Here is a 19,974-nt window from a genome sequence, read left to right as displayed (position 1 = left end):
AACGTTTTGGAAAACCGAGGATGTTCAATGGAGGGGTTGTGCGTGGTATGTTGTCATTTTGTAGCGCTGGATATGCAGGTACAAGCTCCTCGATGCTAGTTTCAGTCTTGACATCATGATGAAGCTTACCCGCATACGTGCTCCGCCTTTCGAACTTGGAGCTTGTTTGCGGACGACGATTGGTGAATATAAACTCTGAGCTGCAAAAAAATTCCCTTCGGCGCTTTCGTCGTGGCGGGGCTTCCTTTTCACGTACGATGGGAGGATGAATCGCGTGTTCACGTGCCATGACATCACTACTGTTCAAGACGATGAACAGTCGTCATACGTGGGAATCAGATACATCATGGAAATGATGATTTAGTATAGAAGCGAATTCATATTTACAAAAGTGAAGAAAAGATGGTAACTCCCGGAGGTCATCGCGATCACTCCGCGTCGGCTGCGCCTTCGAACACAGCAACACCGAACGATCTCGACCACTTACTACCTTCAGAGTCCTCGATGGAGACAGTCAGACGCTCAATGCCAGCTCCCTTCGAGGTATACGTAGCTGTTGAGCCTGAAACTTCAACCGCCCCCAAAGTCGCACCTTCGACGGTGAAGCTAGGCTTCAAGAAACCAGCAGCCAAAGCAGCGAGATCGATCTTGACCGAAGAAGACGGGGCTACAAATGAATGAGGATCGGCCATGAAGTTCAGGTAACCCTCGATAACATCATAGCCTTCACCACCCGTCGAGCCATCCCACCAATCTGCGATACCGTCGCCGTTTACATCCCACGAAGCGCTTCTCTTCACCGTGGGGAAGTCCTCAAGACCACCAACATCTTTGGGATTGTCAATAATACCCTTCTTTCCGCCAACGCTGCCGGTGTATGTGGTGGTGTTAGTGAGTGTCTCCTTGATGATGCGCTTATCATGACTGTCCTGAACTGGCTGTGATACACCGCTGTCGCTCAGAACGCGCTTATACGCTTCGGAAGCAGTCTGAGTCTCAACGAAGCTCTCGAAAAACGGCTTGTCGTGGAACTTCTGGTAGGTAACGTTGTTGATCGTAACATCGGCCCAACAAGCGACATTGGTCTTCTTGCCAATACCGTCTCCAACGTACTGCTCGCTATCCTCGTCGAAGATGCCCGGCATAGCATTTCCGGCACAGTAGTAAGATTGAGAACCTGGCATGTCGTCCTCGTACTGCGCGCGCAGAGTGTATGTGAGTTTCGACGAAGGTCCCCGCTTGTACAGGTTCGAAACAAACTGACCCTGGTGGGCTCCACCGTCGGTCACACGTGACCCAAAATTGTACACAACGTTGTTGCGGATGTCAAGCTTGCCAGCAAAAGCAGCGTTGTCATCCACGCCACCAGCCATACTCCAGCTGCGTCCTTCAGCATGCGCAATCAGGTTGTGGTGGAAGGAACCGACTTCACCACCAATCGAGGCAGCAAATCCGTGAGCAGTTCCAACTGGATAGTTTTTGTGTCCTGCGATGTTGAGAGGTTCACTGATCATGTTGCGTTGGAAAGTGATGTTGTTTGCGTCGCGAGAAGAGAAGGATTCATCAATTGTCCAACCCATGCTGCACCGGTCGAAAATGGCGTGGTTGGAACCTTGCATTCCCATCCCGTCCTAGGTAGCATTAGCTTTCAGTTTCACATCTCATCATTGAGCCGCTTACAATTGTTTGATTTGAGACTTTCCCAGGGCGTACTCTGATATGACGCAGGATCACGTCAGTGGCACCAGTGAGGCCCAACGGAAAGCCCTGGATGACTATGCCCTTCCCAGGTGCTGTCTGGCCAGCGAGAGTGATGTATTGACCGCTAACCGAGATGCGAGACTTCGTCGTAATAACACCACCCACATCAAAGACGATGGTGCGAGGACCTTTAGCAACAGTTAAAGCATTTCGGAGTGTGCCTTCGTCTAAGCTATCTTCGAGAGAGGTGACATGGAGCACGTTACCGCCTCTTCCGCCACGAGCGAATCGGCCATAGCCTTCGGCTCCAGGGAATGCGAGCTGAGCTGCACGGAAAGTGAAGATACGTCCAGCATAGATGCTGTTGCCTGAGACAACGTCGACGCGCCAGTAGTAAGTTTCCTGCGTGCTGATATCATCTAGCATCGTGCTTGGCTCTGATAGACCCGTCGCGACGCTCTTAAGCTCAGTAGGTGAGGTACCGAGATAGACATTGTAGAGGGCACCTACAGTCTTGGCAGCTTTCCACGATGCAGAGAGGTCGGTACTGTTCTCAACAGGGACAACTCGCTCGTCGCGGTGAACTGGTGTGGGGAAACTAATCTGGTTTTCGAGGGACGGGCTGTCGATTTCAAATCCGTTCAAGAATGCCCGTCCATCTCCGGCAGTGTCGGGAGTATACACAATTTCAACTGCCTCACTCTGGTTCACAGTGAATGTGGTGTAAGAAGAAGCAGCCTCCCAGATGTTGTCGGTACGGATTGACTGCTTGATGCCTTTAGCGGCTTCCTTGCCATTGACTGTCACCGTCAAAGAAGCAGCAGTCTTCAGAGCGTCCCACGCATTGTGCCATGCTAAAATGGAGTGTTCACCAGCTGATAGACCAGAGATGCTCAATTTGATTGCAACGCCTCCGACGTTGTCTCCGTTGTCAGCAATGGTCGAAATGCCCTCGCCAATAACGCGCTCGCCCAGAGAGGCGATGATCCTGGTATACACAGCTTTGTTCCAGTTGCCGTTGAGTTTACCACTTGATGCGGATAGAGCAAATGATAAGCCGGTGTCGTTGGTGATGAACTTTGAAGATGGGCCCTCGATTACGGTCCAGGTGGTGAAATCGGTGTCGCCCGAGTCACGCACTTTTGCTGGGTTGAGGCGAATACGGGTGATGGAATCTGGTACTGCTGGTGCAGTCTCATTCGATTGACGGCCGTAAAGGGTAGTCGGTAGCGCTGAAGCTGCTGCCAGGAAGATACTGGTCCAAAGAATCGACTTCATGGTCCAGTCTGCGCCGGTAGGTAAGGAACGTGATGCTCAAAAGCTGAAGCGGATAAGGAACATAGACAAACTAGCAGCGCCAACAAACATGGGAAACAAAAGAATGCTTGAAAGCAAAACTTGGGTTGGAGGATAATGTTTGACCGAACGTAGATTGTGAGCCACACGAAGTGATCCGCTTCATCTTGGTCGGTCATTGATCGACCAATTAGTCCGAAACTTCAGAGGGGATCTGCATATGGTATTGTTCTCTGCCGTACTTTACTAATTCGTCACTAGCCCGTCGATATGGGGAAGGACCTTGTGGGCGCTTATGCGGGCAATGTTTCTGAAACATGACACCCCACAACGCTGCGCATTTCGTTTCCGCGAACGAGCAGCTCTACAAGGCAGTGAAATGAGCTCGAGGATCTGTGGGCTTGTTGTGTTTCGCGAATATGGTATAATCCAACGTCATCATACTACCCCTGAGGAACTTTTTGACAAAGGTCATACGACAGAGCGAGGCGCAAGTCTTGTGATCGAAGCACGGGTGTTTGTGTCTCTGTGTGTCGTTTGCTTTACATATTACTGTGCTATCATCTACCCTTGCACTGTGTTGTGAAAAGTGAAATGGTGTATCATGCCGCTTGAAGTTGCTTGTCCACGATTCAAACATTGGAATGAGAGTACGTTGTAAAACGCAAAGCAATGAATATTTCGTCAAATTTGCACAACTACAAAACGTCATGATTGTTCCGTTCAATAGCCGAAGGAGGAGGATCATGGAATCTGATTGGCACCTGCCTCTCTCTGTTGACGGTCAATTTGAAGACGTCATGTCTTTGATATCCACCAACGACATCATGATACTGTTTACCTTCCACACAATCTGCAAGGTTGAGGTCTGCATACAAGATGCCCTCTTCTTTTTGCAGAAAATCTACCTTTTTCTTCTCTCCGGTTGCACCATCGACTGTGAACCCAGATATGGCTGCGCCAGTAGGATCCAGAAACATAGTTGCTCCACGCTGGGAAGTTTTGAGTACGCTTTTGATGTGCTCAGCATCCGAGACGCCTGCAGCGATAGCGTCGATAGCTTCGTCATCCAAATGCCCACTACAAAGTACTCCAAAAGCTTTCGCTTCAAAACAATGCGCAGCTGCACGAATCCTATTGGCTGCGACGTTATCGTAGTTCTTCTCTTTGGCTTCCTGAGCCGAGTCGAGATCTGCTACACGTGTGGGCCAGGTAGCAGGCCACGTTGAGATGTGAAGCTGCTCAGCCTGGGCAATGAGACTGTATCTTGCTAGAGGGTTTGTATTCTCGCCACAAATGAGCATTCCGATGTTGCCAAAAGGCGTTTCGACGACTTTCAGACCGTGTCCGTCCCCGGGGGCCCAGGTCAGCTTTTCGAAGAACGTAGGCATGAGCTTGCGGTGAAGATTGACAACCCGACCATCTGGACCAATCAACATGTTGGAGTTGAATAGCGTTCCTGAGCTGTAGTGAGTCTTCTCAGAAAATCCAACACTCAGATAGATGCTGTGCTCTTGAGCTGCAGACTGCAGAGCCTGAATCTCTTCCCCATCTGCTAGGACCGACTGTTCTGTCATCTTTTTGAACAGACCGTGGTTCTGGCTTGGCGCACGCAGCGCGCTCCATACTGGGAATGCTGGGATGAATGTTTCGGGGAATATGACAAGATTTGCTGAGTTTTTCGAGGCCGTTTTGATGAACGACAACGCTTTCTGGGTGGTTGCTTTTGCTGAAAGGAAAACGGGTGCCGCGTGGCAAGCGGCTACTCGGATCGGCCTTGCCATGATCATTTGTGGGACAAGCCGAGGCAGGAAAGGCAAAAGTACGTTGTTGAGTCAGGCAGTGCGAAGTCGCGTGTCTATCAGTTTCCCTGCTCTTGTATACCGTTAGCCCCGCTCCGCCCCCACATCTCAACGCGTCTAGCGAGGGATTATCCCATACCCGTCGCGAGGCTTATAAGAAGGCACGTGTTTTATGGTATCCGGCAAAAGTTCTGTGAGTGGGTAACAGCATCTTTTTACTTAGCAATTCAATCCAGCTTCGCTGTACGTTACACACATGCTCTAATGCTGTCGACGAATAGATGCAGGTAAAGGCAGTTTTTTCGTTTTACTTACAATCAGAAACGAAATTTTGTGTAATCTACTCAGTTGAGTTACAATGCACGGCAGCCCTGTTTGCCTTCTGCTCACAGAACTTATACCGGATACCATACATGGTAGTACCTGTTCAGTACCGCCAATCATACAATTGTATAATGGAACTGTATTTTGGCTAGTGCATACACCCCTCTGCTATGGTAGTCGGCGTAAATCTTGTGAGTGGGGACAGCATGCTGGGTAATGGACCAAAGATGGAAGTGCTCTTGCCATCTATCCAGTCCAACAGAACAAAGGTGTCTGCTGGCTGTCCCTGCTGTGCCCCTGCGCAGTGAAGGCTTCAACACCTAGTGCTAGATTATCAGCCACTTTACGACCCACTCACAAAGTTTAAGCTAGCTACCGTAGCAGCTGTTCAAACGCCGTGCCCTCGAAATAGCGATCGTCCCCAATTTCACCATCAGAAATCACGACAGCAACAACGCAATCAACTATCTTAACAATTACGAGTGTAGTGATTTAGCGTCTAATAAACTTGCACGAAGCAGACAGTCATATCTTGTAGCGCGTCTGAAGATTGCCTTACACAGTACTTATAGAGACGTAGATGTGTGGTAGCGCCGCATCTGACCTCCTAGCGCAAAATTGTGTGCTCCTCGTCAGCTTCCCCATCGGTAAACACCGCGTAGCATGTCTTACACCACACCTGGACTATACCTCAGCAATGTAGCCCGCACATTCCCGAGAATAGAAGCGTGCCCAAATCCTCGAGCAAAACATCACCTTCCTTTATTTCTGGCTACTGAAGCTGCGATCTTCAAATGGCTCGCCTCGATGGCTACAACGTGTCATCCGTTCCGGAGAAAGGCCTGGAACGAGAAGCTGCCATAGCACAAGCTCATGGTTTCTACATCCGTCACCCCCCTCGGCCACACATATTATTCGAGCAGGTTACCGAAGAGAGACATCTTTTCCAAACAATCCACATGGGTGCAGTAGACGTTGACATCGAGAAATGGCTGCTCGTTGTCGATGGCTTGGTCGAACGACCGTTCGCTCTTACCTTCGAGCAACTCCTGAAACTACCGTCTACTAGTGTTCATTCGGTCCACGAGTGCTTCGGAAGTCCTTTAGCACCTGCGACCATCGCTCTCTGGAGGGTAGGTAACGTCACCTGGACAGGGGTTTCTCTGTGCGTCCTCCTTGCTATGGCCCGCCCGCTGCCATCGGCGGACTATGTTTGGTCTGAAGGCTTAGATTCTGGCACGTTTGCGAATGTAGAAGCAGACTGCTACCAAAAGGATCTGCCTCTCTACAAGGCTCGAGGCGAGGAAGTTTTGATCGCGTACAACATGAACGGAAAGCCTTTGGGCCGTGAGCGGGGCGGACCAGTGAGACTTGTTGTACCAGGCTGGTTTGGTACGAACAGCACGAAGTGGTTGAGCAAAATTACCTTGAACAAAGGAAGGGCATTGGGGCCATATACGACACGATTCTACAATGTCGAAGATCAAGATGATCCCCGACACAGGATGAAGCCGGTTTGGGAGATTGACGTCAACTCAATGATCACTCATCCTTCCCCAGAAACTGTTGTTCGCAAGTCAACAGTGAATGTTGAAGGCTGGGCATGGAGTTATGACGGTGTAGTAAAAGTCGAGATCAAAGCTAGCAATCGCGATGGTTGGCATGAGGCCAACCTGGATCCTCGAATCGATTTCCGCTGGCAGAGATTCACGTTAAGACTCGCACTAGAGCCCGGCGAATACGTACTGACGGCAAAGGCGACATCCATTGACGGTAAGTCGCAAGCTCTGAGTTCGAGGCGGAATCACGTAAATGAGGTCAGACTTAAGATTGAAGGATGAGAACAGCAAGATTTTGCGTTGTGTCGAGAAGATTCACCAATATGGACTGATCTGCCTGTAGAGAATATCGAACTCTATCATCAGCGCAACACCGTCTTCCAGCCTCGGCCACTGCATGCCTTCCGGTACAATTTCAGGTCGTCCATCCTCTATCCACTCAGCAAATTTTCCGTAAAGCTCGGCACAACTCCTCGCCCTCAATCCCAAGTTCTTCTGCCACTCAGGCCAATCCCAGTCCAGTTCTGTCACCTTGTCCGTCGCGTGGTCGTGATGCGCGATCTCGATGGGTCCGTCGAAAGAGTTGCGGGCCTGGAGAAACGGCCCTGGTGCGTTCATCCTTAGCTCACCCTTCTCGCCGTTGATAGTCCATGCGATATCTGGTTTGCCCTTAACCTGCAGGCCAAGGCGAAATGTTGCCACCAGTGTGGCTCCTGGGACTGTAATGACCGTTTCGTCCTCCAGACTTCCATGAACCGACAAAAGAATCTGGTGCGTCGGATCCCACGTTTCCGGTAACTTGCCCGTTCGCGCCAACGATATTCGACGAGGACCGCTGTATCTGTCCAATAGCGTGGGAAAAATCTCATCCCCCTAGCACAGCGTGCACGTCATCGACCATATGACCGTAGTGAATAGTGATCGGATGTCCGCCAACCCTGCGGTCTGCGAAGTACGCCAGACTTTCAGGGAGACTGTCTCGAGGCGTGAGTTTTCCACATGCGTGGACCTCGCTGTTGAGGACCTTCCCAATAATACCAGTTGCCAGTATCTCTTTCAACCGCAACGTGAGAGGCACCACACGTCCCTGCAGACCAACGACACTGCTATGGTACAGTTGAACCCTAGTTAGTTCGAACGCTTTCGTCAGGTCTTCTGTGAGCGGCCACTCAATGAATAGGCCTTTGCCTGCGCGAACGCTTGGCTCAGCCACAGGGAAGTGCACGTCAGCACGCGTGTTGACGACAACTAGGTCGATGTTCGGATCGGCAGCGAGCTTTGAAGGATCGCCATATGTTTTAACGTCAGCTGGAAGATCGAAGGTGGCTTTTGTTGATTTAGCGGCCTCAACAAACGAATTTAAAAGTGCAACGACCTCGTAGTGCTTTTTGCCTTTGGTGGAAAGCAGATAAGGAAGGTGGGCGTCCGCGGCCCATGTGACTTTCGCCGATGCTGAGAGACCGGCATGAGCAACGCGAAAGGGTGCCATTATTGTAATTGACTTGAAATTTTTTTGATGAAGGGCGAATTCAGGTCTTATGTGCTCGTCTAAAACGTTAACAGATTGCAGTGCTGACCTCTTTCTACTTTTGCATCTTCCAGCACTTAACATCTATCTGCTTCTACACCTCTACACCTACCACCCAAGAACAGGAAATATACGACATTAGCAACGGCTCATCAATACCGAAGTAATAGGCCAATCAATGATCAATATTTCATTAGTAATGCTTGCCCATTTCTGATCCGACTCAAGCACAACAATTTCCTATTACTTCTGTCACAACACGCAAGTCTCTACCGCACTCCACTACGCACTCCACTACAGCTCTTGAGACATTCTTAACAAAAGAAAAAGCTAGTGCCATGCCATTGTACGACATCGAATACGTCGTTCCACTGACTGATGATCAACAAGAAGCTCTGGCAAAGGCTTTCACTTCAATTCACTGCTTGCGCTTCCACACGCCCTCTTTCTTTATCAATGTTCATTTTACGGAAGTATCGTCGCAGAAAGTTTACAGAGGCGGCGTTCTGCGGTAATACAACCGTGCTATTCTGCGAACTCGCGTCAGTGAGACCCGCACGACCGAACAGTATGGCGAACATTGTCAAGAACTCATGAAAGCGTGGGACGAGATCATATCGCACGGAGTTACGCAGAGCAGATATGACAAAACCTTGAGAGCTGTCTGGATCATGGGCGCGTTGACTACGGCGGTGGAGATGGGCTTTCAGCGTCCTGTAGCAGGACAAGAGATCACATGGTTAAGGGATAACAAGGATAGGTTCACGACGTTAGCTGAAGAAGGAGACGAGGATATGCAGCAGCTTTTGCTGGAGTTGCGCACACGTGACGATTTTGCTGCCGTCTCTGGCAACGACGATGTCGTTCGTTAAACAAAACGACAGATCTATGCTGATCGTAATGGACACGGATTCTAACTGCATATCAAGTGGAGGCAGAAGTCTCAAGATGTAGCTAAGAAACGATCAAGAGTATTGTCTGTGTCAACCAGACTGGTATGTAGCAACTTCCACCATTATCGTATTGCCTATGTGCTCTCGGCTCACTCGACAAATCATGCTCGCCACCCCCACTAAGATTCGCTCTAGTTGTTTTTGTTTCATGGTCTTGGTTTCATCACGTCTTTGCTATACGTGGGGTGCATGGCAGATCAGATGATATGCCAGGACTTGTAGCATGCCGGGCCTAAATACATATTATGTGATTCAGCCTGACACTATATCAATAAGGTATATTTCCTGCCTCATCATGAATGACTGATCATTATCGGTTGATCACAAAGCTTAATGCTGGGCAACAAAAGCTTTCGTACCTACCGATCTAATTCTGCTAACATCTAGTCAATTTGAAGGGCGCTATTTTTTGAGTATTCGGAAATCATATGCATTTGCATCTGTGACGAAAACCCTCACACAGAAATACAATGCCGTCGCATTCACCGTCTCGAACACTGCATGCGCCAGAATAGAACATAGTACGTATATCCGCAGATTGAGCGCCTGGAGCAGTAATAGAGGTGCATTACTTCCTTCAGGACCAATCAAAACACCGTTCAGAGTAGAGTCTGAGGAGCTGAGCTTTTTTCCAGGCGCACTGCCACGCTGACATGCACCGACGCTAGACCTGTTTCGGAGAACATGTAGGCCAAGCAACTATCAGCCATCAGAATCACAGTAAGCAGTAAGTCTTAGTACGATTAACTGTGTCTTAATCATAGCGGCTTTTGTTCTTTGTTGAGTATTTAGGTGAATCAAGTGTCAAGGACATGTTGGCTATCACTGAGCCAACAGCTTTCCCTTACGTCTTTTCCACCAAAACCAAGTATGCCTCGATCAGCAATTGCAAGTTCAATATTCCTGTCCATTAGCCTGGCATTTTCTGCGGATGTTGCTCTCTCTTATGACACCAATTCACTAAAATGGGCACCATGCGACCTTGACTTCTCTTCAGAAATTCAGCTAGAGGTGGCTGCACATGCAGAACCTCTCTTTTGTGCAACTTTGCCAGTGCCCCTGGATTACACCAATCGCAAGAATGGCCAGTTTCTTGATCTGCAACTGATCAAAATCAAAGCAACCAAGGAACCTTTCAAGGGAAGTGTCCTTACGAACCCTGGCGGCCCTGGAGGAAGTGGTGTAGATTGGATAGCCACCGATGGACCATCGATTCGTAACGATCTGGGTGGGCATCATGATGTTATTGGGTTTGACCCTCGGTAAGATGCTTTCGTCGAAAGCCATGCTTCTTCAAGCGCTGACGAACCTAGCGGCACGGGCAGAACCATTCCATTCTATTGCATCCAATCGAATAGCACTTCACCCAACAACAAGCGCGCAGAGTACAACTTCACGATACCTCAAGACGATATGTATTCTGTACTCAAAGCGAAAGCCTGGCGTGATGGCGGGAAATACGCCGAAGACTGCGCCAGCACGCCTGGAAACTCAGACATTGCTCCTTACATCAGCACGCCTTTTGTGGCACGCGACATGTTGAAGATAATCGATGCACTTGGCGAGGACAAACTCCAGTATTGGGGTATATATTATGGCACCGTCCTTGGCCAGACATTCGCAGGCATGTTCCCGGATCGAGTCAAGCGTATCGTGCTCGATAGTACCGTACGCTTCGACGACTATCATGCCGGCCATTGGATTACAGTGACGCGCGACACAGAGCGTGCACTGGTGAACTTTTTCACTGAGTGCGTCAATGTAGGTTCTGAACTGTGTCCAATCGCAAATTTCACAGGTCCGAACGCGACGCCAGAAGATCTGCATAACGAGTACGCAAAAGTCTTCCAGGAACTACTTGATGATCCAGTCTTCATGCCCGACGACTACCATCCTCTACCTTGGTGGCAGCCTGGCAGTATTACCATTTCCCAAATACTGAAGTATTCGACTTTGGCTTCGGCGTATCGCCCAAGGCAGTTCGGCGAACTCGACATTATTGTCGACATAGCCCTGAGACGAGCATGGGACGAATGGATTGCACTGTCTACACCCTTACCCTCCAACTCTACCACACCTGAAGTACCTTGGAACCTAGGTAGCAATGCCTTCCACGGCATCACTTGTGGGGATGGAGCCTTCCGAGCCAACACCCCAGAAGATATGCACTCATTGGTGCTGGCTCAAGCTTCCGCAGGCACTTTCTCTGATGGCTTCGCACCTCAGATCTGGCCATGTGCACAGTGGAAGTTCGAGGTCAAAGAGCGCTACACTGGGCCATTCACCGCGATCAACACCAGCTATCCGATATTGTTTGTCAACGGCAACCATGATCCTATCACACCTCTAAGCACCGCGTATGAGGCATCAGCAAATTTTCCAAGTAGTCGGTTGGTGGTACAGAATGGACACGGCCATGGAACCAGAAACCATCCCTCGGCTTGCACCAACCGAGCAATTGCAGATTACTTTAATGATGGGACGCTGCCAGCTGCTGGTACGGTGTGTCAGACCGACAAAACAGCCTACGGTGTTTTCGAGGACTGGCTTGCTTTGCAATTGGGCAACAGCACGGACAACAGTACGATCGCGAAGAGGTCTTCTGAGAATAGTCGCAAGTTCATCCTTGTGTAAGCTACGCTTCGAACTAAACACAGGACAGAGTTGTTCAGGTTGTAAGGATAAGCCGCGTTGCCAGATTACGTAGGCTCATGACCTGACGACCGAGTCGTAGAGGTAGCTAGAATGTTGTACATGTTTTATTATATTTTGTCTAGCACAATCCATCAAACTCGTTACCTAATCCCAACAAAGCCTGCGTATTCTTTCCGAATCCCAATTTGACCAGGGTGTTAGCAGGTGGGTTGTAAGTCAACCAACCCAGACCATGCTCTGGATCGTTTGCGAATGCCGTCCATGCACTCTGCATGTATCTTGACATCTCGGCCTCGGCGGGTGTGTTGGATCCAAGAAAATCAGCAGTACCAAAAGCCATGGGGATGTCGGATGAGTTATAAGCATGAAGCCACGATGGCGGGTTCAAATTCGGCCGTCCACCAAAATAACGAGCGCCCCAGACGGGAACATTAAAGTTCTTTCGAGCACTAACAAATCAGTCAGTATCAAAAGAAGTACTTCGAGAAAGAAAACTTACAGAACTCCTTGAGCCCCTGGACACGTGGAAATACTTCGTGTGAAGGCATCTACAGCGTTTTGATTCGGTCCGGCTGGGTTGTACGGCACGAGCGAAGCACCCTCATGATCGACCTATAACAGAATAGTCGAAAGCTTAGAACGACAGGACACGCTTGAGCTGACCAACGCTAGGGATTATCTTCTAAACCTATTTAGAAGATAACATTAACAAGTAAGGATTGTATTTACAACAAAATCCTAGGGTTAGAGTTAGCTTAAGGTTAGGGTTATCTTTAGGTTAGGGTAATCTAGAATCTATTATATTTTAATGTTATAGAGTGCAGCAGCTGCAAATATTTTGATTTTAGTGTTCTTGTGTGTTGCTTAGACTAAGTCGGTGAGTTGGTGGTTAGGTCAGCTTTAGCGTTGGTCAGCTCAAGTGTATCCTCGCGAAACGACCACGGAGCTGACGATCCTTGTAGTTGGAAAAGCTATGGCGCGAATGTTAACGATCTTCCACCATTTGCAGACGCATTGTGCAAGGGGGGTGCCTCAACCGAGCAGAAATATGCTTTGCCATAGCCAGGGTTTTCTTCTTGTAAAAGATCACTTGATGCTCAGTGCAAGCACCCCCCTTGTACTTGTTCAATATTTCGATATTGGTGGCTGAAGAAATGAACGCCGGATCTTCACTGCTACGAACACAATTACGTCATAGACAAGCGAGAGGTTCCGACTGGCCAGCTATGATTGGTCAACAGTAAAAGTGACAGGTTAGATGACAGATTGTGCAATGAAGCCTTTCACGATGGGGGGCCCTCGGGATATGCATAAGCATACTTGTTGACAGCCATTCCGCCGGCGGACTGGCCAAAGAGGATCGATCACACGGTCCGGATCTCCACCGAACGCTCCGATATTGCTGTGGACCCATTCAACTACCTTGCGATGATCCAGCAGAACCGGTTCAGGTGTTCACGTCCCTTCCATCTAGCGCAACAGCATTTGGGTAACCGAAGATGTTGAGACGGTAGTTCATGGCGACTACGATGACGTTCTGGTCCTTCGCAAGTCGATCTCCGTACTTGTAAGGGCTCGCACTTCCACCAGATGTGAATCCGCCACCGTGAATCCAAATCATAACTGGCAGTGGTTCATCGCTGTTACTTGTAGTCGGGGCCCAGATACTCAAGGTCAGGCAATCCTCGCTCTGCTCTTGACCAGGGGTAAGAAGAAAGCCCGTGAGATACTCCGAGTAGACCGGTTTTGGGCCGTTGCTATATTGGATAGATGATCGTCCAAACCAAGACGCATCGATTGTTTCGTTCGAGGAGCGCTTGGTTACTGGTGGCCGGAATCGAAGATCGCCAATGGGAGGTTCGACGTACGGGATGCCACCCCAGAAGGAGACGCCAGTGGTGTTTGGCCAGGATATTCTCTTTACAGCGAAAATGTTGGTATGTACTAGTAATTTGTCATGTTTCAATCCGGTCGGAAGACCATAAGCCAACGGCCACAGCAAGTAGGCGACAGCCTGTGGGCATTTCGAAAATTCCATGTTGGTTTGAGACAAAGAGGGGCTTGCTCAAGATACAAAGGCATTGAGCACTTTGACACTATAAGGATAGACTTTCTGTAGAGACCGATAAAAAGTCTGATGAGAATTCATCCTTAGCTGGAGTAGTTCTCTTCCACTCGTTAAATTGAAGTTCGTGCGTGACAATTTTCGTATTCGAGGAATAAGCGATTAGGCACGTAAAATACCCTAATTATTACGTAAACTATACCTCAACAACTTCCCACTAGATCTCTACAAACTTGCAATTAGCGCCGGCAAAACACTGTTTTTCGTGAACGCCCAGGAACTTGAGCTATCATGTGCCCTCCACGCAGCACCGCTCCAAAACGTGTTCCGCAGTCCCTGCAGCGCATACAGATCCTTGTAGAATCCCGCCTTCGTCGCATTAGAGCCAACCAGCATGTTGTACGGACTGTGGTTGCTGAAAACCACAATCTCGGGCTCAGTAGAGTTGATGCCGTTGGCGGCCTGGTAACGCTTCAGGTCTGCAATGATGGCGGCTTTGGCCTCGTCATCACTAACGATTTCGCCTAGTTTGGTACCGTAGTAGACGAGGCTGAGCGACGGGTTCGCTGTGGGGTTCACGTTGTAGATGGCAGGCATCGGGGGTAGAGCGTAGGGTTTGTCGAGGGCGAGGTTTTGCAGCGTGATGTTGACGGGACCGGCGTTACGGATGATAGAGGTGTAATATCCGACGGCCTGGAACTGACTGAAGAGACTTAACTCGTCTTGGTTGGTGTCGAACTTGGCAAGGGCAGTGGTAGTGGGAGGGATGGTTATCAGGAGCTTCTTGGCAATGATAAGTTTGCGGCCTTTGGGAGTATCGACGAGGACCTTCACAGAGCCGCATTCGCTGATGCGCTCTGTGGCAAGCACCTTGGAGGAGAGAAGAAGCGATTTGGCTGCGAGGAGTTCGTCAGTGGCCTTCTCAAAGAGAAGACTGTTGTTCATGACAGAGCTGGTTTGAAAGTTGCTGGTGGTTGCGATGAGACTGAGAGACAAGGTACGGAATTGTTGCAGCGCGGGAAGCTCGAGGATATCGCCAAAAGCTGACGTGATTCCGAAGATGAACTGAACAGCATCCGCTATGTCGTATTTCTGCACGAACTGGCCAAAGGGCATATACAGGTCCTCAGGGACGGGGTCTGGGAGGTAGAAGCCGCCATCCAATTGTGGGTACTTTTGAAGTACAGCAGCGTAGCGCTGCAGAGCTGCTGCTAGGGCCGTTTGATTGGCAGCTGGCAGGCCCTGTAAGACCTGTCCAGTCCGAAAGTCGACGTTCTGGGACCCAGGGCCGGCAGTGAGGCCGAAATCAATCTTAGATGTGGAAAGGTTGAAGCGGGCAAACCATTCGTGAACGATAGGTTCGTCATGGTAGAGCTTCACCCCCATGTCAATAGGATAGCCAGTTTCCGGGTCGGTGTAGGTCTCAGTGTGGCCTCCTATCCGAGCCTTTTGCTCAATGACCACGATCTTCTTGCCCTGGTCCTTGAGCTGAATGGCTGCGTATGTTCCAACTCCGCCTCCACCGATAATCACAACATCAGTGTTGATGACACGTTCCGGCTTGTAAAAGCTGTCGTTCAGGTTGTAAGGTTTATGAGACGGATCCGGTGAAGCGATGGCCAGCGGAAGAGCAGCTAGCGCACTAGCGGCGATTGACGTAAACGAACGCATGATTGTACAGATCCAGATAACAATGAAGTACGAGAGCTGTCAAGGCGTTGGATTGATTTATTTGTTTCCAAATTTATTGGGGAAGGGGTTGCTCGTAACTTGTAGGATACATAGTACATGATGGAGCCCGGATGCTCCTGGAAGCATCCGGCTCGTTCCTATCAAAGGCGTCATACAACGTGTATTAATGAACTAATTTCCGGGAGCCCCGAATAAAATTCACAATTAAAGCAAAGAACCTGGTACGCATTCATCTTATTCTAGCTGATGTTTCATAGCGCGTTGGCGCCAGAGGTTGCCCGATTTTCATAAGTTTCACATAATCTCCGCATCGCGGACCTTCTCGACTTCAGTCTTCACCTTCTGAATTCGAAATCTCATATCCTCCCCACTATCCCTATCTATAACCTCCAAAATCTGAGCTTTAGCGTCGAGCTGATTGATGAGACTCAACATCTGATCTAAAGTTTCCTCTCGCTTGTAGTGTTTCTGACGACGATCTCTGTTCCGACGTTCTTGAAGATTGAGAGGAGGCAAATAGCGGTAGTCACCATACCTATCTTGGGGGTCACCAAATCGTGACATAGTCGGTCAATGTTGTTATGGGACGTGGGTGTTTCTGTTTGTTGATGCCGTATTGTAGATTGATTTGATAGAATCTTTCTGAGGTAGAGTTGGTCTTTATATAACCCCGTAAGGCGCTAGACGTTGGACACGTTGAACGTAAAGGCATACGTTCGCATGTGCAGATGCACTTCGCTGTCACTGACGAGGCGAACAGATTGGTCTTGACTGTCTACAAGATAGGCATTAAGTTGTTCGAAATTTGTTGTCTGGCTTCCCACGATTGGTAGCCGGGCTCTGACAAATAGATCCAACACGTTGAAAACTGATGTGCTCGGGCCTGTCTACTTCACACGACTTATCCGATTTCTATAGAGTGTGGTAGGTGCGTTTTAGTCGATTTTAGCGTAGTTAGCACCTGGCGGTGCCTGCTGGGGTGACGCAGCAGGAGTTGTGAGGGCACGTTAATAATTGGATAGGGGTGTCTACTTTGTCTAAGTCTGTAATTTGTATGGTACTGTATAGTATTTTGAGACTATCTGTAAGAGAGTTAGTGCTCTACCCGGTTGCAGGTGTTAGCCAATCAGACCCACAGAATGCAGAGCTAGGCGAGATTAACGTGCTTACAGCACCACAGCTGTCACGTGCAACAATAATCAGACAACTCAATTAATTTCAGGTACCTCTCTAACCTAATTTTAGCTTTGCAGTCTGATTTTATAATTATCTAATTGTCTATACCTTATATAGTTAACAACATAGGTTAACAACACTATTTATTAGCATCTACAGCTAAAATACAACCCTACTAGTAATTAGATAATGTAAGTAGACACCCCTATCTGATTTTACAAGACACCCCTTAAATCGTCCGAGTAATCTGATTATTGGATCCAAGAATTGGATAAATTGTGTAAAGTAGACAGGCCCTTAGGTAAAAATGATACCACCGTCAATGACGATGGTCTGCCCCGTCATATAATCGCTGTCCTTGCCTGCCAGGAAACTCACTGTGCTGCTCACGTCTTCTGGTACGCTGGTCCTGCCTAGCGCAATCAGCTCGTTTGTGTACTTCTTGATAGTATCGCCTTTCTTTGCCCCAGTCTTCTCGCCCAGCTTCTCGTCAATAAGATCCCACATTGCCGTGCCGACAATGCCAGGTGCGTAAGCGTTGACTGTGATCTTGTGCTCGGCCATCTCCATTGCAAAGGCTTGCGTCATGCCTCGTACAGCCCATTTGGAGGCGCTATAGTGGGACAAAAGTGCGAAAGGCTTGAATGCAACGATAGACGCCGCACCAAGAAGCTTGCCGCCTGCGCCTTGTGAGATCATCTGCTTTGCGGCGGCAGAATAGCAGTTGAATACGCCGTAGACTACTTCAAGTTAGTACCAAGAAAGGCTACGGCCATTTGCCAAACTTGCCGTTGACCTCAAACATCCTTTTAAAGTCCTGCTCGGTGAGATCTAAGAGAGCCTTCACCTGTGCAATACCCGCGTTCGCGACCATGGTATTCAGCGGGCCCAGCTCCGAAACGGATGCTTGCACTAGGTCCGTCACTTCGTTCAGGTTCGACACGTCGGCCGTAAACGTGAAGGCTTTGCGGCCAAGGGCTTGAATTTCCTTGACGACGTCGTCACAGCCAGATTTGTTCGCTACAACATCGTTGATGCACACGTCGTATCCGTCGTTTGCCAAGCGCAGAGCTATAGCTTTACCACTGATGGTTGTCAACTAGGTCAATCGCACTTGTTCGTCCACGTTGTTCTCACATTCCCCGCGATGATCCAGTCACAATCGCCGTCCTGCTTTCTCTCGCTGCTGGCGTCGCGTAGTTGCGCGTCGTCCATGGTGGCGTCTGGGTCGAAACACGAGACAAGGTCGCGATTCTGGGCGAAGCTTGCCAGACCGTTCGTGCTGGGAGAGGGAGAGACATGATCATGAGCAGCAGAGCAATTTAGCGATTTAGCGATTTAGCAATTCAGACGTGCACTACAGGATGAGTAGGTATGCACAAACGCACAAGAAGAGGAGGAAGCAGCACGAGATGCATTTAGATCTTGTCCAGGGGATAGCTTTCTACCGGATAGGCGGGAGGCATCGACCCCTCTCACGCCTTCAAGTCGGATGCTTTCCATGAAGCTGGAGCGGCTACTCGGGATAAGGTAACCCGGACGGTGACGTCTGTAGGAGTCGGGTTCTGTGGCGTGCGTCGACCATCTGCAACAGAGCGGCCCTGTTCCGCAGAGCCCATAGCCGAACATGGAATACCACACGACGTTGGTCTCGACATCTCCAGACCGGATGAAGCTGGCGGCGGGAACAAGGACGGCGGGGAAGCGGAGGCTTTCCCTTTTGGTCCTAGCCCCCTTTCGCGAACGTGCAGGTGCAGGTGCAGAAGCAAGATGCGCGTTGCAGCGTCAACAACGTTACCGACGCACGGCGACACAGCCAACACCATGTCTCGCCAAAGCATGGCACCGAACCGCAGCCTGTCTCTCACAGAAGAATTGGAGAAGCTGGAGCAGTCCATCACCCTGACCCTCCAGGGTAAACAAACCCTCGACTGCCCCACCAACGCGACTGACGGAAGCAGAAATCGACCACAACTTCAGCCGCGCGCATCGCATCGTCACCACGGGAATCCTGCCCATCATCGAGCAATACGGGAAGCACTCCGAGGCAGTCTGGGAAGGGTCAAAGGTGCGCGCCCCACCGCTCGTTACTCGCGTAGCAGCGTCACTAAATCCTGCTAGTTCTGGAAGCAGTTCTTCGAAGCCAGCGCAAACGTGTCGTTGTCAGGGTACGAGGCGCCACAGGAGGATTCGATTGCGCAGGACGATACACACGAATCGGTGACGTATGAGGACGATGAGACCATGACAGGGCACGCTACAAGAGAGGGCGCCATTACCCCTCAGCGGGCAACCTCGTCCCACGGAGAGCCCGAGGACACTATGACACTCGACTCACCTTCCATGGGCCACAGCACGCCTGGAATGCCTCAGTCGCTCCGGAGAGGCAGGAACGGCGACGGTGAAGAGCTGGACGCAGAAGAGGAGGCACCGCAATTCGCCGGCCTCTCCTCGCCATACGAAACGCTCAGGGAAGAGCTCGGAGCTGGGCCGCAGGGATCAAGAACGCCGAGATTCGAACCAGTCACGCCTGGAAAGTCGCAGGCGCTGCCTGATATGATGGGCTTTGACTCTTCGCCCTTTGTTCAGCCCACAACGTCGAAGAAGCCGCACTTCAATCAGGACCCACTCATGCACCACGTCCTGGACAAGACATTCCGCGTTCAGGCTACACCGCTCGTCAGCCCCAGAAAGTACAAGCCGACTGGCGCCTTGACTCCGAGCGCGGCACATCGTGCTGCACCCACACCTCGTGGAGCTGCAGCCAATGCGAGGCTGCCTAAATGGGACGACTCATCACCTCCTTCGTCGCCGGCACCCCAGCTGCGTGCAGACATGTTCTCGCCTATGAAGACGCCTCGCACGCCAGGCGTTAGTATTCAGACACCTGCAAAAGGCAAGCAGCGTATGAGCGCTGGAAGGGACCAAGACTTTGTCGATTATAGCGACGATGACGAGCTCGACTTCAGCCCGCCCAAGACAATCCAGTTCCACATTCCGCAGACGAAGCTGTTGCAGACACCCGGTATGTGCCACGTGCTCTGAATTCTGAAGAAACTCGCTAATCCTGTGCAGCCCGAGAAGCTAGTAGACGTATCGTGGACGATCTTCTCATGACCGCTGGCGGTGACTTCACAGATACTACAAACGGAATGGAAGACGACAGTCCGAGCGTGGTCAGACGTCAAGTGGACCTGGACGACAGCTTCTAGGTGCTGGTGCT

General features: G+C 50.1%; 7 protein-coding genes across 7 annotated transcripts, besides 4 other annotated features; 2 read left to right on the top strand and 5 right to left on the bottom strand.

Annotated features, from left to right (window-relative positions):
* Positions 1 to 428: 428 nt before the first annotated feature.
* On the bottom strand, positions 429 to 2,979 carry EKO05_0000950 (uncharacterized protein; the record flags this gene model as incomplete). The annotated part of the gene is made up of 2 exons (XM_038936395.1): positions 429 to 1,631; positions 1,681 to 2,979. The coding sequence occupies 2 exons, from the start codon at positions 2,977 to 2,979 to the stop codon at positions 429 to 431; spliced, it is 2,502 nt and encodes an 833-aa protein (XP_038803493.1).
* A 716-nt stretch (positions 2,980 to 3,695) lies between these two features.
* Positions 3,696 to 4,787, bottom strand: EKO05_0000949 (uncharacterized protein; the record flags this gene model as incomplete). The annotated part of the gene is made up of 1 exon (XM_038944847.1): positions 3,696 to 4,787. One exon carries the CDS (start codon positions 4,785 to 4,787, stop codon positions 3,696 to 3,698), a length of 1,092 nt encoding a protein of 363 aa, XP_038803492.1.
* A 5,246-nt stretch (positions 4,788 to 10,033) lies between these two features.
* EKO05_0000948 (uncharacterized protein) lies at positions 10,034 to 11,797 on the top strand (the record flags this gene model as incomplete). Its single annotated transcript, XM_038936830.1, has 2 exons — positions 10,034 to 10,425; positions 10,477 to 11,797. 2 exons carry the CDS (start codon positions 10,034 to 10,036, stop codon positions 11,795 to 11,797), a joined length of 1,713 nt encoding a protein of 570 aa, XP_038803488.1.
* A 672-nt stretch (positions 11,798 to 12,469) lies between these two features.
* Positions 12,470 to 12,745: a mobile genetic element.
* Positions 12,558 to 12,603: a tandem repeat.
* A 520-nt stretch (positions 12,746 to 13,265) lies between the features above and the next one.
* Positions 13,266 to 13,856, bottom strand: EKO05_0000947 (Glutamate-1-semialdehyde 2,1-aminomutase; the record flags this gene model as incomplete). Its single annotated transcript, XM_038944844.1, has 1 exon — positions 13,266 to 13,856. The coding sequence occupies one exon, from the start codon at positions 13,854 to 13,856 to the stop codon at positions 13,266 to 13,268; it is 591 nt and encodes a 196-aa protein (XP_038803487.1).
* Positions 13,857 to 14,108: 252 nt separating this feature from the next.
* On the bottom strand, positions 14,109 to 15,554 carry EKO05_0000946 (uncharacterized protein; the record flags this gene model as incomplete). The annotated part of the gene is made up of 1 exon (XM_038944843.1): positions 14,109 to 15,554. The coding sequence occupies one exon, from the start codon at positions 15,552 to 15,554 to the stop codon at positions 14,109 to 14,111; it is 1,446 nt and encodes a 481-aa protein (XP_038803486.1).
* Positions 15,555 to 17,048: 1,494 nt separating this feature from the next.
* Positions 17,049 to 18,058, bottom strand: EKO05_0000945 (uncharacterized protein; the record flags this gene model as incomplete). The annotated part of the gene is made up of 3 exons (XM_059635535.1): positions 17,049 to 17,491; positions 17,541 to 17,836; positions 17,889 to 18,058. The coding sequence occupies 3 exons, from the start codon at positions 18,056 to 18,058 to the stop codon at positions 17,049 to 17,051; spliced, it is 909 nt and encodes a 302-aa protein (XP_059491518.1).
* Positions 18,059 to 18,496: 438 nt separating this feature from the next.
* Positions 18,497 to 18,534: a tandem repeat.
* Positions 18,535 to 18,575: 41 nt separating this feature from the next.
* On the top strand, positions 18,576 to 19,963 carry EKO05_0000944 (uncharacterized protein; the record flags this gene model as incomplete). Its single annotated transcript, XM_038936804.2, has 4 exons — positions 18,576 to 18,666; positions 18,713 to 18,819; positions 18,873 to 19,776; positions 19,827 to 19,963. The coding sequence occupies 4 exons, from the start codon at positions 18,576 to 18,578 to the stop codon at positions 19,961 to 19,963; spliced, it is 1,239 nt and encodes a 412-aa protein (XP_038803484.2).
* Positions 19,963 to 19,974: part of a tandem repeat that runs on past the window's edge.

This window comes from Ascochyta rabiei, chromosome 1, assembly GCF_004011695.2.
Source record: "Ascochyta rabiei chromosome 1, complete sequence".
NCBI classification, from domain to species: Eukaryota; Fungi; Ascomycota; class Dothideomycetes; order Pleosporales; family Didymellaceae; genus Ascochyta; species Ascochyta rabiei.
Note: the sequence above shows the minus strand (reverse complement) of the source record. Positions and strands in the feature narration are given on the sequence as shown.